Source organism: Scyliorhinus canicula, chromosome 1 (genome assembly GCF_902713615.1).
Source record: "Scyliorhinus canicula chromosome 1, sScyCan1.1, whole genome shotgun sequence".
Classification (NCBI taxonomy): Eukaryota; Metazoa; Chordata; class Chondrichthyes; order Carcharhiniformes; family Scyliorhinidae; genus Scyliorhinus; species Scyliorhinus canicula.
In genome coordinates this window covers 87,772,743-87,789,248 of record NC_052146.1, presented here as the reverse complement: position 1 = coordinate 87,789,248, position 16,506 = coordinate 87,772,743, and the positions used below count along the sequence as shown (strand labels likewise).

The window sequence follows — 16,506 nt, the reverse complement described above, 5'->3', positions numbered from 1 at the left end:
TTCAAGACTCCAGAGACCGTAATGCAGATTTATTTGTATAGTGCTCATAACTGAACCGCTACTAGTTAGTTTACTTGCTAGATTTTCTCCTGAAGTTGCTGACTCCATTTGCTTCTGGAGATGGTTTTGCTCAGTATGGACATTCAGGAGATAACCAACTCATGGGGGTAGCCTTGCAACCTGATCCTATCCTCATGCACATTTGCCAGGAGTGGGGGCCCCATCGCAGTAGAGACAATGTCATGGAAGGAGGTAAGTATTGTATTTTTTTTTATATAAATTTAGATTACCCAATTATGTTTTCCAATTAAGGGGCAATTTAGTGTGGCCAATCCACCTACTCTGCACATTTTTTTGGATTGTGGGAGCGAAACCCATGCAGACACGGGGAGAATGTGCAAACTCCACACGGACAGTGACCCAGAGCCGCGATCGAACCTGGGACCTCAGCGCCATGAGGCGGTTGTGCTAACCACTAGGCCACCATGCTGCCCAGTATTGTATCTTAATTGAATCTATAAATTGCCATGTATAGGTGATATCTATACACTACCTCTTCAAATGTATTGTGTGCTCCTGGCTTCGTGTTTCAATAGCTGGGTTTCTAAAACAGCTATCAATTTGATATTAAAAAAAACAAACTCCACTTGTCTACCATTATTGTAATTTACAAAAACATTTCTTCAGTTGGACAACATACAGCAAAGAAATTCTAGTTTGTTGTGGTGCAATGAAAACAGTTATGTATGATCTCAAATCAATCTATCCAATGACTGGATAGTTTTCTCTTGGGATGCCTCTCCTGGAGCAATGTGGAAATGTGAGGTGATGTATTTGGGTAGGAAGAACGTGGAAACAATATAATATAAGGTGTAACATTTTAAGGGGTGCTGGAGCAGAGACTTGTGTGTATGCATGGATGGTGTCAGGACAGGTAAAGAGCCATTGCTAAAGCAGACAGTATTCTATAATCTGTCATAAGTAGGTTTTTACATTAACACTGCAATTAAGTTACTGTGAAAATCCCCAAGTCACCACATCCCAGCACCTGTTCGGGTACATGGAGAATTCAGAATGTCCAATTCACCCAATGGCATGTCTTTCGACTTGTGGGAGGAAACCCACACAGACACAGAACAGGCAGACTTGAACAGAGTGACCCAGGCAGTGGATCAGATCAAATGCCAATTGACTTTGTAATGGATTGAGCAGAATCTGATGGTCCAGTGTTCTGGTCAATGATAGTCACAATCTTGATCTAAAATCTCAACTCCCACCCGATTCTGTATTCAGGACTTCCACTGCCTTCAGCAAAAAGGGAAAAAAGTTCCCTTAAGTGATCAATTGTGAAGTGTCAATTTCTGTGAGCATCGCAACTCCAAGGTCCCAGCTTAGATTCCTGGCTAGGTCACTATCTGGGCAGAGTCTGCACGTTCTTCCGGTGTCTTGTGGGTTTCCTCCAGTTTCCTTCCACAGTCCAAAAATGTGTGGGTTAGGTGGATTGGCTATGCTAAATTGTCCCGTGTCCAAAATATTAAGTGGGGGTTACTGGATTACAGGGATAGGGTAGATACATGGCCTTCAGTAGGATGCTCTTTGAGGGCCGAATGGCCTCCTGCACTGTAAATTCAATGATTCAGCAGTACTAAAAATCTAATAGCAATTTGAGAACAAATAACATTGTAGCATCAAATAAATATAATCACTGATGATCCAGTTAATTCATGGATGGGTGCTACTCAGCAGTTCCTGTCAAAAAGCCAACCAGAGCTCCATATTGTTATCCAGTGATCTCCCTTAATAGTCATAACCAAGCAACAGGCTTAGCTGTCACTCAAGATCAAATTGCCTGTGCTAAAGTATCAATGAATTTACTGTAATGATCTCACCATGTTCAAGCTATTCTTGTCCAACACAAGTCTATTGGAATATTTACTTGTTCCTGCAACTATATAAAAAGTTTGGTATTGCAGCATGATAGCAGTACTATTTTCTGCTCTAATTTTCTACAGCTAATGTTGATTCTTATACCCAGCACAGTGCAAGACCAGGCTGAAGTATTCACAATCTTCAGCCAGAAGTTGAGTCGATGATGACCCATCTGTCTTCTCCAGAAGGCCCCTGCATCACAGATGCCAGTCTTCAGCCAATTCTATTCACTCCCATGTGATACCAAGAAATGGCTGACGGCACCAGATACTCCAACGGCAAGGGCCCTGACTATTCCGGTGACACGACTTGTTTCAGAACTTGTCGCACTAGTGCTATCAAGCAGCACTTAGCAATAACTTTTCACTGATATTTAAGAGCCACCACTCAGCTCCTGCCCTCATCACAGCCTTGGTTCAAACAGTGACTGTCCTTGACATTAAGGCAAACTGGAGTCAATGGGAATCAGGTAAAACACCACTGGTTGGAGTCAGCACAAAGAAAGATGGTTGAGAATGTTGTAGGTCAGTTATCTCATCCCTGGGGCATCACTTCAGGAGTTCTCATAGTACCCCAGGTCCAACCATCTTCAGCTGCTTCAAAGATCTTGCTTCCAACATAAAAGGTCAGATGTGGGAGTGTTTGCTGATTGTTGTACATGTTCAGCACCATTCATGACTTGACAAGCTGTCCATGTGCAAATACAGCAAGACGTGGTCGATATCCAGGCTTGGTCTGACAGATGGCAAGTCACATTTACACCACACAAGTGTCATGCAATTGGAAAATCAAACAATCACCCCATGACATTCAATGGCATTACCGTCACTGAACACCCCAAACTCACGAGATTGCCATTGACCACAAACTGAACTAGCTATATAAATAGAGGCTAGAAATCCTGCAACAAGCAACTCACTTGACTCTCTTCTCCTCCCCCTCTCCCCCCCCCCCCCCCCCAAAAAAGGCACAAGGAGTAATGAAATATCCCACTTGCCTGGATGAGTGTGGCTTCCAACACAGCAGCCTGCTTGATTGTGGAAGGAGTGCCATTCACTCCCTCCGACACAGTAGCAGCAGTATCGGTTACAGGATGCACTCACCAAACCTCCTTAGACATTACCTTCCAAAACAATGACTACCACCATCTAGGACCAAGAGAAGCAGATACATGGGAACATCCACCACCTGAAAGCTCCCCTCCAAGTCACTCACCATCCTGACTTGGAAATATATCACTGTTCCTTCACCATCCCTGCATTAATAGCACAGTGGATGTACCCTACACATGGACGACAGTAGTTAAACAAGGCAGCTCACCACCTTCAAAGGAAATCAGGGATGGATAATAAACGCTGGCCTAGCCAGCAAAGTCCACATCCTGTAAAAATCCTTTTTAAAAGCCTAGTATGCCCCTCTCATCAGAAGTACATAGAGGTGGATATCGGGTGGTGAAGTGGCTCAAGCTTACCTGCAGATACATTTGTGTATCAATGCTTGAAATGGACAATAGTAACTGGACCCTTGCATCAGGAAAGTGGAAATAAAACCATTAAAAGCAACAAAGTTAGGAGTGACAGTACAGGGTTACTCCTCACTAAGTTGATCCACAACACAATAAATCTGTGATCACGGGGGGGCAAAAAGGAAGAGAACTTACCAATTCACAACACTTAATTAAATGCATTTATTAACATTCAATTTATTTGTAGATTTGTTGCAAAAATGAATGAAAGGTAATCATTTCATTAGAGGCTCATAATCAAATTCAATGACAGAATCCCAAGCCACATTCTATTAGGAAATAATTTTATTGAACGTATAAGGGTGCCAACAGGGCACGGCCTGTATTTCAGGGAAAGTTGACATTCATTACACATTCAGGAATGAGCAATCATCCATTCTGTCAGATACTACCAGAGACAACAACAGAACAAAATTGTCACTAGAACCAAGGACACTATATTTACTGCATTGATGGGGCTGCTGAATAAGTGTGGCCAAAATTGCATGTTGGGGAACTGGTGTGATGATTATAGAAATTGCAACTCGAGTGCTTAAACCAAATCAAAGTAAAAATTGTAAGTATTGGGTAAACGGAAGCATCTTGATAATTGTGGTTGCTATCGCTAAGCCTGGTGCACAAAAATATGAACCAAAGCTTAACAGCTTAAGCAAACATTCAGCATCCACTGCCCCACCATTGTTTACACCACCTTACATATGGTATTCTCAAAGCACTGTGCAGTACAGCAAGTGACCCAGCATTACAGTAGTTACTAACCCAAGCTAGTCACAATTCTGGTGAAAAGGTTACAGAAAGGGCATTGATATATTTATAGGCTTTGCCCTGTGAAAAGTTTGGATTTTCATTCAATGGTGAAAAAGTGCAAACAGCAATTCAAATTGTGATCAGATTGCTCATTTCAGTCCATTTAAAACAAATGGTGACCATTACAGGATATGCAGCAACCACTTTTTTTTTTTAAATCTTTAAAGTAGAAAAAAATACACTTAGCTTTTTCCCTGCACCAAGCAATAAAGACCAGTAATTTATTTTCAAAAACAAATGTGTAAGCTCACTGGTCACATGTAGCATCGTTGAATACTTGTGCTTTTTCTTATCTATTCTTTTTAACAAAAAATATTCTTAGGTAATCACACCAAGAAATAGGTGGCATGATTTATACATTTAGCTATTGTACTAAAATACTTTATCCAGCAGGCAAAGTCCTGCTTTGTATTATACATATGCTACAAGTTTTACATTTGTGGCTCTTTCTACAGGTTTTTTAAAAAAGAAACTGGCCAGAAGTTAACTTTGCACATTTTAACTAGTTCTACAATTTATGACGATTCTAAAATTAACACAGACCTTTCCCGCTGTACAAAAGTTTATTTTTGGCAAGTGATAATTTCAGACCACCAATTAAGATGTGTATTCCAGTTTTATATTAAAACAGGAGCATTTTAGTGCTCACCTGAAGACAGGTAAAATAAAAGTTTTACATATATATTTAAAGGTCTAGTGTTAATCTTAGCAATAGGAGGCAACATAAATGCTCAATAATCTCAGTTAATAAAATTGAGCGACTGTCTTAAGTGGTTGCCTATTCAGTACAGTACATTTGCCTCAGTAGGTTGGCAACAGCTGCATTTACATAGAAACATACATAGAAAATAGATGCAGGAGACCATTTGGCCTATCGGGCCTGCTCTGCTATTCATAGTCATGACGGATCATCAAATTCGATACCCTGATCCTGCCTCTATCTCTTTCCCCCCCCCCCCCCCCCCCCCCCCCCAATATCCTTTTAGTCCCCAAGAGCCATTTAATTTCTTCTTGAAATCTCAATGTATTGGCCTCAACTACTTTGTGGTAACGAATTCCACAGATTCACCCTGAGTGAAGACATTCCTCCTCACCTCAGTCCCAAAAGGTTTACTTATCCTCAAACTATGACCCCCAGTTCTGGAACCCCCACCAATCGGGAATATTATTTCTGAATCTGTTAATGAGAAACCCTTGCACTCTTCTAAATGCCAATGAATGTAATCTTTTTATAAATTTAGAGTACCCAATAAGGGACAATTTATTGTGGCCAATCCACTTACCCTGCACATCTTTGGGTTGTGGGGGTGAGACATGCAGACGCAGGGAGAATGTGCAAACTCTACCAGGACAGTGACCTGAATTCTTGGCACCATGAGGCAGGAGTGCTAACCACTGCACTACAATGCAACCTAAATGTAATACTAACCAACTTGTGTATTATAAGACAGCACCATCATCCCAGTCTTCGTTGCTCTCCCTCCGTAGCAGCAAGAACATCCTTCCTCAGAAAAGGACATCAAAACTGCAAGCGGCCCCACTGCCACCCAATACAATTGCAATAAAACATCCCTATTCCTATACTCAAATCCTCTCACTATGAAGGCCATCATACCATTTGCCTTCCTTACTGCCTGCTGTACCTGCACGCTTACCTTCAGCAACAGATGGATGAGAGCACCATGGTCTCACTTGAGTATCTATCCCCCTCAATTTACACCCCATTCAAATAATAATTTGCACCTCCCTATCTTTGCTACCAAAGTGGATAACCTCACATTTATCCACATTATCTGCCTGTCCAAATCACATTGAAGGAACTGTATCCTCTTCACAGCTCACCCTCCCACCCAACTTTGTACCATCTGCAAATTGTGAACAGTTGGGAGTTCTAGCACAGATCCCTGCAGTACCCCACTAGTCGCTGCCTGCCAATCAGAAAAATAGCCATTTATTCCAATTCTTTGCTTCACGTCTGCTAACCAGTTTTCTATCTATTCAAGACACTTCCACAATCCTATGCGTTTCAACTTTCCATAATCTGCTATGGGAGAATGTGAAGGCCTTCTGAAAGTCTAAATAAACCACATCCACCAGTTCTCCCTGGTCAACTACTAGTTACATCTTCAGAAAGAATTCCAGTAGATTTGTCAAGCATGATTTGCCCTTCATAAATTCATGCTGACTTCTGATTATACCAACGCTTTCCAAATGCTGTGCTATGAAATCCTTGATAAAGACTAGCAATTCTCAAATGAAAATATAGATTAAAACACAAAAAGGCCTCAACATATTTACATTGGCAGAGTTCATATTGTAGCAAGCATTGTGCATTAGGCACTGTATTATGGGGATCTTCCTCAGCACCCAAGGATCAATATAATATCAGGAGTTCCAAAAGAGGTAATGAAACAGGTTTTCTAGAACATGAAAATACACTTGCAATTAATTGGCTTATGTTGCCCAATCACATTTGGGGAAGTTCAGCAAGGTGGCCATTGTAAAAGCAGCACTGTGGACAGGATCAATTGTAATGGCAGTTCTATCATTAGGAATGCCCAGCACTAAAACACAGGGTCTGCAATGCCAAGCTGAAATAAGTTTCCTGTTCACGTGCAAAAGGAAAAACAGAGGAAGGCAGAATGGGCAGCGTTAACAAATTCCCCATGTACAACTGCTGTTCACACCAACACCGAGCTAATAGACATCAAGCAAACATCCAGCTCAGAAGGACAATAAAGGCAGTGCTTTTTTTTTTTAAAATCACACTCCTGTATTAAATAATAAAACTATTAGACATTTCCAGCTGTGTGGTCCTATATTTTAACTGACAAATAATCTATGCCTGTACTTTAAGCATTGACTTCAACTGAAAGGCCATTTCACTGTGATCAGAAGGCTTCAGGGGAATGTGCACCCAATGACTTGGAGGCTTGGGTAGTACACTTGGTGAAGGTGGCTCACTAAACTTGGCTCCAGCATAATTTTGATCACACTGTGATTTAAACAGTGTATTTGAGCTGCTCAGAACTGCCTCCCAACTCTGATTGTTTGCAGTAAAGTGCATAACGTTCTTCCCTTCCTTCTGCACAACCTGACACATTTCAGAAATTAATGGATACCGTCCGTGTCCCTTCTCACTTTTCTTGTACATTGTCTTCACATGGTAAAGATTATCATCCTTGTTTTTCAGTCTGTTATTGCTCAAGTGCTGATTCCTCTTTGGAGTTCCATGGCTTGGTTGGGATATTGGGATGTTTAATCTTTCAACACCTCCCATTTTCTCTTTGCAAATAAAATATCACCTGTACAAACGGAAATAAAAGGCCAATTTTAAGTCCATATTTTGCACGTTTGAATAATGCATATTTAGAATTAAAATGGGGACCCTTGCGCGAATAAACACGGCTTTCTGCATTTACAGCTTTTAGAACTTCGAAACACCACACTGTTACTGTTTTTAAAATTCGAATTACAGGCTACATTGATTCTACCCCAACCACGTACTGGGACAGCAGAGCCGTCATTGGAAAATTCCCGAGTGTCCATTCCTCTCCAAAAAGCTATCTTTGTAGCTTTAGAGGAACAGTCATACCACTTTCGTCAGACAAACGGAAGCCTCGGATTTTCGAAATCAGCTGTGCCGTTACACGCAGTGTTTACTGAAATGAAAATGGGTGTGATTCTACTGTAAACTGACTATCCATGAAGCCAGGGAGATTTATAGACATTCGGGATTACAAAACTGCAAAATAGAAAGTTAACGAAAAACATGTTATGAGCATACTGCCAACAAGTATTGAATACTCCTTCAACTCCCAAGGTTTGCCCCCAAAACAGAATTTTAACAGGTTAAAGAAATACACCCCCACCCACCGAGTCCCATGAAAGGTTTCTAATCACCCTCAATTTCAGATCGAATAGCAATCACGACATTAAAGTCATGGGCCACATCAGACCTTTGAAAAGAAAATGGATGTTGTAATCATTAAATCTATGACAGTTCGAGACAGGATTACATCGATTCAAATCAATAATCAACCAATGTGGGATTAACAACTATTTGGAGGAATGTTTTAAAATCGCCTGGATGAACAGTTTAATAGTCTCCTTCCCCACACACACCTACCTCTTCGCTGAAAAATCCCAAAACTCGTCGACCACCTTATCCAAAGCTTTCTGGAAACTTCGGCGCCAGATTATCTGAAACCTCCGATCACCGGTCAATCTCGCCGTTTTTTCCCAGCCAGGAATTTGCATGAGCCGAACTTCGACCGAAGATGGTGCAGCCGAGCACAACATGGGGTCTGCTCGGCACAAGACACTTCCTTCAAGAGCAAAATAGAAAGAAAATAAAAGGCCTTGAACATAAAAGTATACAAAAACAGAACGGTGGGAACTATTCGACAAAAAGACCCACTCTTTCCTGAACAATAAAGTTGTATTTGAAAATTGCTTTCAATTTAAACGCTTTTTGCGGTAGAATTTCCTCGTCACGGGACAGGAAAACGGCCATTTAACAACATCGCAGCTTTCTTTCCTTCTTCAGAGGGGGGAAAGGGGGTCTGATTTGTTCCGAGCCCCAAACAAGTGTTGTAGGCGAGACTCGGACAGAGCGTTAACCGAGGGGTCGGATAGGAGAAAAAAAATCTCCCGCATAAGAGAAAAACAATTCTGAGGGGCAAGGGAGGGAGGCAACAAAAGACAGGCCGCCAAACATATCCTCTGGAAAGAACCCTACCAACCCTCCCCAGACTCGCACTCTCACCCACTCGGTCCGGACACAACCCCCGACGCGGTTTGCTGTGAAATCCGGCCCACGGAGCTCTCTTCTCGGTCTCTCTGACCAGTTGCCGGAATGAAACTGACCCGAGCTCCGCCCCCTGAATGTAGCAGAAAATGGAACCCGGAGACAAGCGGCTGTCTGGCAATTAGCCAATCAGAGAGCGTCCAGCGGGTACGGCGCTGCGGCCAATCAGAACGCGCTCTAGTCTAATTGATATAGTGCTGCAGCTAATCAGAGTTCGCGCAGTCCAACCAATACAGCGCCACAGCCAATTAGAGTTCTCCCTAGCCAAACTGATACGGTGCTGCAGCCAATCAGTTACGCTGCCGTTTTTTTGCCCGTGTCAATGAAACAAAGAAAAGCGGTGGCTTGTCGTTCACCGGAATTTCTCCTGGTGTTAAATACCTTCACTCTGTTTATTGGAAAGCGAGAGATTTGGGGTTTAATTTGCTTCCAATTCACTCGTTCAACAGGCTCTTCTTCTCATTACTGGGCGGACTGTTGTCTTTGTTTTGGTATGTTCGCCCCGATTGGTTCATTTAAAATTGGAACAGCATCTCATTGACTCCCCACCAATAAACAGAGACCGCAAAGATTGTAGCCATGTTATACGTGAGCTTCAGGAACTGGTACATTTCCTGCTGTGTATTTACAGTCAGGGGAAGGTTTTACAGTACGACATGTTACAAGAAAAAAAAACAAAGTTGAATTTGTCATCTTTCATATTCTCAGTATGTCCCAAAACGTTGCACAAACAATTAAATACTTTTTTTTGCAGTGGGATGACTATTGTGATTGTGTTAACTTCGGGCAAATAAACACAAGATCCCACAAACAATAAGGCAAATAATAAGAAATCAGTAATATAAGGTGGCACAGTGGTTAGCACTGTTGCCTCACAGAACCAGGGACTCGGGTTCGATTCCCGGCTTGGGTCACTGTCTGTGCGGAGTCTGCACATTCTCCCCATATCTGTGTGGGTTTCCTCCGGGTGCTCCGTTTTCCTCTCACAAGTTCCAAAAACGTGCTGTTAGGTGAATTGGACATTCTGAATTCTCCCTCTGTAACCCCAAACAGGTGCCTGAATGTGGCGACTACGGGCTTTTCATAGTAACTTAATCGCAGTGTTAATGTAAGCCTACTTGTGACAATAAAGATTATTATTATGACTTTGGGTGACTGTGAGGAGTTTGCACTTTCTACCCCTGTCTGTGGGTTTCCGCTGGGGGTTTTCACAGTAACTTCATTGCAGTGTTAATGTACGAATACTTGTGACACTAATAAAGATTATTATTATTTCCTCCCACAGTCCAAAGATGTGCAGGTTAGGTGCATTGGCCACACTAAGTTTCCACTAAGTATCCAAAGGTTCGGGGGTGTTACAAGGAGATAGGGCCTAGGTAGGGTGTTTTCTCGAAGGGTCTGCGCAGACTCGATGGGCCGAATGTCCTCCTTCTGCAATGTAGTGATTCGCTGATTCTATATGGTTGCCTGATTGAGCAATACCATTAGTCTGAGGAAACCTTTAGAGAACTGGGAGTGGTTGTTGAAATCTCATGAGTAGTGGTGTGTGTATAGTATAAGTAGTAAATGTTACTGTGGGACTGGGCACACATTATGATATAGAAAGTCACATTATAGTGGACTGAGTAGGGGAGCAGTCCAGCAGAACTAAAACGAGAAAATGCCAGAGAAAAAACTCAGCAGGTCTGGCATCTGTAGAGGGCAAAACAGAGTTAACGCTGAAGAACCATGTGGACTCAAGACATTGGCTGGGATTCCCTGATGTTGCGCCGGGTTGGAGAATGCCCGGGGGTGGCTCGAATCCCACCCCGCTGCCCCGACGCCATCACCCCGATACTCCGACCCGCGAAAAGACCTGGTGATGGGAATTGCACCAGGCGCTTCGCAGAATCGCAAGAATCGGCGCGAGGTGCTGGTCCCTGGGCCAGCTGCAAATTTCCGGCCCACATGGGCCGAAGTCCCGCCAACGTGACCGACATGACAGGTCACGTCAGCGTAAATCAAAGTACCTTTTTAACGGCGTCAACCTGTCGTGCTGGCTGATGCCGGTGAACGAGGAGGTAGTGGTCGGCATGGGGTGGCCGCCACAGAAGAGACAGCACGGCCGTGGCTGGACTTATTCAACCTGTTCGAAATCTTTCTCCTTGTGCATCACCATGACCACTTCCATTTCCCGGCTATCCGAGGGCATCATAATTACATTCGACAACCTCAGGACATTCAGCAACAACTGCCGCCCCTTCACAAATCCAGTCTGGTGCTCACCTATCACCCCTGGCGCACAATCCTCAATGCACGTCACCAGTACCTTCACCAACAGCTTCGCATCAACATTCAACAATGAATTCGGTTGGCACAGCCCACACTGCTCCAGGTCCTTGTCTTTCTTTACGGTAATTGATTTTGAAGCCTGAGACTCATTACACACCTCGACTAACAGGGCCACAGCTCTGACCCAAACTTCACAGTAGCATAGTGGTTAGCATGATTGCTTCACAGCTCCAGGGTCCCAGGTTCGATTCCCGGCTTGGGTCACTGTCTGTGCGGAGTCTGCACGTTCTCCCCACGTGTGCGTGGGTTTCCTCCAGGTGCTCTGGTTTCCTCCTGTAGTAATCCATGGGAGGCAGGAATTCCATCACCACACAAATATTTATTTACAATAACGATATTACAGGAGCAGCTACAAACAGTGCAGCAGTCCAGTCAACTTAAGACTGCTCACAAAGCCTACACGAGTGATTATATGGGCCCCCTCAATGAGCTATCATCGAGGGAGCTCATACTCCAATTGGCCAACCAATAAAGCCAATTGGAGTTCATTACACCCCTCCCCCCCAAGGTCCAAGGAATTCCTGCCAGCTGGCATTCCTCGGAGCTTCTTCCTGCTCCTCATGTCTGGGTCTGTCACCTCTGTGTCGTCCGCCAGGTAGTTCTCCGAAGTGGGCGGGGTGTACCTTATAGGTGCCCGTCTTTTCCTTGACGACCTCCTTGGAAGTTGTTCTTCCTCCTCCTCGGGGAGAGGTGTCGCGGCGGCCTCGTCGAGTATGTCCATCTCCGACTCTGATGACTGGATGACGGGGTCTGGAGAAATTGCTCGGGGCTGGGGTGTGGGTATCCTTTCCGTCTGGGCTATCCCAGCTTGAGACAGTCCTGCTTCGCCTGCCTCCAGGTGTGGTTCCGCTGCCCTTATTTGGTCTAGGTGTTTCTTCAGCACCTTACCTCCTATTGAAACCTCATAGGATATGGGCCCTGTTTGGGATTCTACCGTGCCTTTGACCCACGTTGGTCCATTCCCATAATTCTTGACCTAAACCGATGCTCCCACCTGGAAATGCCTCTGCTGCCGACTATTATCATGCCCCCTGCGTTGGGCCTCCTGTTGTTTCTCCACTTTCCCCGTTAAATTTGGGAAAAGGAGACTCATCCACGTTCTCAGCTGCCTTCCCATTAAGAGTTCAGCTGGTGGTATGCCCGTTGTGGAATGCGGTGTGGTCCTGTAATCAAACAGCCAGCGGGAGAGCTTTGTGTCTATTGACGCTGCCGGCTGCTTCTTGAGTCCCGCTTTAAGTGTCTGGACCGCTCTCTCTGCCAGGTCTTTGGTCGCTGGATGGTAAGGGGCCGTTTTGATGTGACGGACTCCGTTTTCCTTCAGGAATTTTCCAAATTCCCCACTTGTGAATGCTGTTCCGTTGTCCGACACCAATACCTCCGGAAGTCCATGTGTTGCAAACGAGGCCCTGAGCTTTTCAATTGTCAATGCTGTGCTTGCCGTGTTTACCCGGTGGACGTCCAACCATTTGGAGTGGGCGTCCACTATCACCAAAAACATTGAGCCCATGAAAGGGCCGGCAGGGTCAATATGCAGGCGGGTCCACGGTCTGCCTGGCCATTCCCACGGGTGCAATGGCGCCGCTGGTGGCACTCTTTGCCCCTGTTGGCACTCCTGGCACCGACGTACCAAGGTTGCTATGTCTGTGTCCAAACCTGGCCACCAAACGTAGCTTCGAGCTAGCATCTTCATTTTAGACACCCCTGGGTGTCCGTGATGTAACTCAGTTAAGATTGCCTGACGGCCCTGAGCTGGGACGATTACCCGGGCTCCCCATAATAGGGTACTGTCTTCTACGGTTATTTGGTCCCTTCTGCTCCAGGATGGGTGCATCTGGGGCTCCACTGGTCTTTCCAGTTCCCCTATTAGCAGTAAATGCTTCATCTTGGCTAAAACTGGGTCTTTTTGCGTCCACAACCGAATATGTTGTGCGTCTACTGGTAGGGTGTCCAAAAAATTTAGAGTCATTACTGTCTCCTCTACTTTTGGTATTTGCGGCGGAGTGTCCGGGAGGGGAAGTCTGCTCAAAGCATCTGCATGTGCTACTCGCGTTCCCGGTCTGTGCTCCAGAACGTATCTATATGCCGCCAGTAGCAACGCCCAACGTTGGATTCTAGCTGATGCAATCGGGGGTATTGACTTGTCTTCTTTTAATAACCCTAATAACGGCTTATGGTCCATCACTATGGTGAATTTCCGCCCGTACAGATACTGGTGAAATTTTTTTACTGCGAATATCACCGCCAGTCCTTCCTTCTCGATTTGGGCGTACTTCCTCTCAGCCATCGCCAAGGTCCTCGAAGCATAGGCTATTGGCCGTTCTTCCCCATTCCTTCCTCTATGGGCTAAGACGGTTCCTACCCCATAGGGGGATGCATCACAAAGTGACCACCAACTCCTTCCTTGGGTCATAATGCTCTAGGATATTTTCGGATGACAGCTGTTCCTTAATGTCCCTAAATGCTCGGTTTTGGCGGGTGGACCATTTCCATTCTTGCCCCTTTTTTAGTAGCTGGTGGAGGGGTTCTAGGCCCTATTTTCAATAAATTTTCCATAATAGGTTACCAACCCTAGAAATGATCGTAACTCCTGGACCGTGGTGGGAGCTGGGGCTTCTTTTATTGCCCTTACTCTGTCTTCTAATGGATGTAAGCCTGACTCGTCTACTTTATATCCCAGGTACGTCACTTGTGGGGCCAGAAAAACACATTTTTCCCTTTTTAGCCTTACGCCTGCCTTTGCGAAACGCCTGAGCACTTCCTCCAGGTTCCTTAAGTGTTCCCTGTTTGTCCTACCCGTGATTAAGACATCGTCCAAATAAATCGCCACCTGCGGTAGTCCCTGCAGAATATTTTCCATCGTACGCTGGAATATAGCGCAGGCTGATGACACTCCAAAAGGTAGCCTAGTATAACAAAAAAGGCCCTTCAGGGTGTTGATCGTAGCGAACTTCTGGGAGCCCTTGTCCAGTTTTAACTGCAGGTAGGCGTGGCTCATGTCTAGTTTCGTGAACAAAAGCCCACCTGCCGATTTGGCATATAGGTCGTCTATTTTCGGGATTGGATATCTGTCCAGCAGTGCGTATTTGTTTACTGTCTGTTTGAAATCTCCACAGAGACATATCGAGCCATCTGGCTTCAAAATTGGTACCACCGGCGCTGCCCATTCCGAGAATTGTACTGGTCTGATAATGCCGTCGCGCCGTAACCTTTCTATTTCGTCATCTACTTTCTTCCTTAATGCAAAAGGTACCTGCCTGGCCTTACAAAATTTCGGAAGGGCTTCTGGGTCCACGTGCAAAGTTGCTTTGGCGCCTATGATTTCCCCCAAACCTTCCTGGAAGACCTCCGGGTATTTTTAGAGTACTCCACTCAACTGCCCGCTTCCACTCTGGAAAATTTTCATCCAATCTAATTTTAGGTCTTTCAGCCAGTTCCGTCCAATTAAGCTCGGTCCGGAGCCCTCTACTATCGTCAACGGTAATCTGAGCAATTGTTTCTCATATTCCACAGGTACATGAGTCGTGCCTAGAACTTCCAGGGGTTCCCCCGTGTAGGTTTTAAGTTTCGTCGATGTTTTTGTTAGGGTTAGTGGCTAGAGTCCATCTTTGATTTTTCTAAATGCTGCCACTCCCATTACTGATACGGCCGCACCCGTGTCTATTTCCATTATTGTCGGCCGCCTGTTCACCCGCGGGGTAATCCTAATGGGTTCTGCTTTCTTTGTTGTAATATTATATAATTGTTCCCCTTCGGAGGAGGATGGGGCGTCTAGGTTGTGTACTTCCCTGCGTCCCCACCTGCTATTCCTCTTTTGCCACCTCCTTCTACGGTTTCTGTCATTGTTACCCCACTCTGTCTGGTGCCAGAAACGGTCCTTCTCTGTTGGGGGAGCCTCAGCCGGTACTTCCCTCTGTCTCCAGTTAGTCCTGGCAGACTTGGGGGTAGTTCTGGGGTTTTCCTTTTTCTCTCTATTCCTCAGGTTTTTCCTGAGAGCGGCTATCTGGTAGCAGGACCCGTTGTGGTAGTCCCTCTCACAGGTATCTACCTTCATTGGCGTGCCCTGTAGTTCCTGCGCCCCACTTGCTGCCTTTTCTAAGGACAGTGCGAGCTGTAACGCCTGCCTGCAGTCTAGCTCCGTTTCCGCCAACAGGTGTTTCTGTATTGTGAGGTCGTTTATACCACACACTAACCGGTCCCGAAGCATTTCATTTAGCGTCGGGCCGAACTCACATTTTTCCGCCAGCCTTCTCAGGCGGGTCAAGAAATTCGTGACTGACTCCCTGTCTTCCCGCTTCGCTGTGTAGAATCTGTACCTACGCAAAATGAGGGGTGGTTTTGGGTCGTAGTGCTCTTTCACCAATTCCGTTACTTCTTGGAAAGTTTTTGTGTCCGGCGCATCGGGATAAGTCAGATTACGTATAATGGCGAAAGCGGAGGGTCCGCACGCCGACAGCAGGATAAGCCGTCTCCTTTCGTCCGTCAGTATATCATTTGCCCGGAAGAAGTAACACATTCTCTCCACATACTGGGACCAGTCCTCAATAGCCGGGTCGAATGCCTCTAACCTTCCAAAAAACGGCATTTTAATTTAAAATGGCAAGGCTTACCCTCCGAGTGCGGCAGCTGGTCTCCGCAAAATTCGTAGTTTACCTCGTCGCCACTGTAGTAATCCACGGGAGGCAGGAGTTCTGTCACCACACCAATATCTATTTACAATAACGATATTACAGGAGCAGCTACAAACAGTGCTGCTAGCAGTCCAGTCAATTTAAGACTGGCTCACAAAGCCTACACAGGTGATTATATGGGCCCCCTCAATGAGCTATCATTGAGGGAGCTCATACTCCAATTGGCCAACCAATAAAGCCAATTTGAGTTCATTACACCTCCTACAGTCCAAAGATATGCAGATTAGGTGGATTGGCCATGATAAATTGCCCTTAGTGTCCAAAATTGCCCTTAGTATTGGGTGGGGTTACTGGGTTATGGGATTATAGGGTGGAGGTGTGGGCTTAGGTAGGCTGCTCTTTCCAAGAGCCAGTGCAGACTCGATGGGCCAAATGGCCTCCTTCTGCACTGTAACTTCTATGATTCTTGTAGAACT

General features: G+C 45.1%; 1 protein-coding gene, 1 long non-coding RNA gene and 1 pseudogene across 2 annotated transcripts; all 3 read right to left on the bottom strand.

Moving 5' to 3' along the window:
- Nucleotides 1–7,100: 7,100 nt before the first annotated feature.
- pnrc2 (proline-rich nuclear receptor coactivator 2) lies at nucleotides 7,101–7,541 on the bottom strand. Its single transcript, XM_038808786.1, has one exon. The coding sequence runs from the start codon at nucleotides 7,539–7,541 to the stop codon at nucleotides 7,101–7,103; it is 441 nt and encodes a 146-aa protein (XP_038664714.1).
- Nucleotides 7,542–7,546: 5 nt separating this feature from the next.
- Nucleotides 7,547–9,165, bottom strand: LOC119964858. Its single transcript, XR_005460381.1, has 3 exons — nucleotides 9,030–9,165; nucleotides 8,391–8,589; nucleotides 7,547–7,566 (listed from the first exon to the last, which is right to left on the bottom strand). It is a non-coding gene; the product is annotated as an uncharacterized LOC119964858 (long non-coding RNA).
- Nucleotides 9,166–12,312: 3,147 nt separating this feature from the next.
- LOC119971530 lies at nucleotides 12,313–15,069 on the bottom strand (annotated as a pseudogene).
- Between the last annotated feature and the right edge of the window lie 1,437 nt (nucleotides 15,070–16,506).

Excerpts from the sequence above, each read along its gene's own strand:
- pnrc2 (XM_038808786.1), bottom strand. The coding sequence starts at position 7,541 with ATGGGAGGTGTTGAAAGATTAAACATCCCAATATCCCAACCAAGCCAT.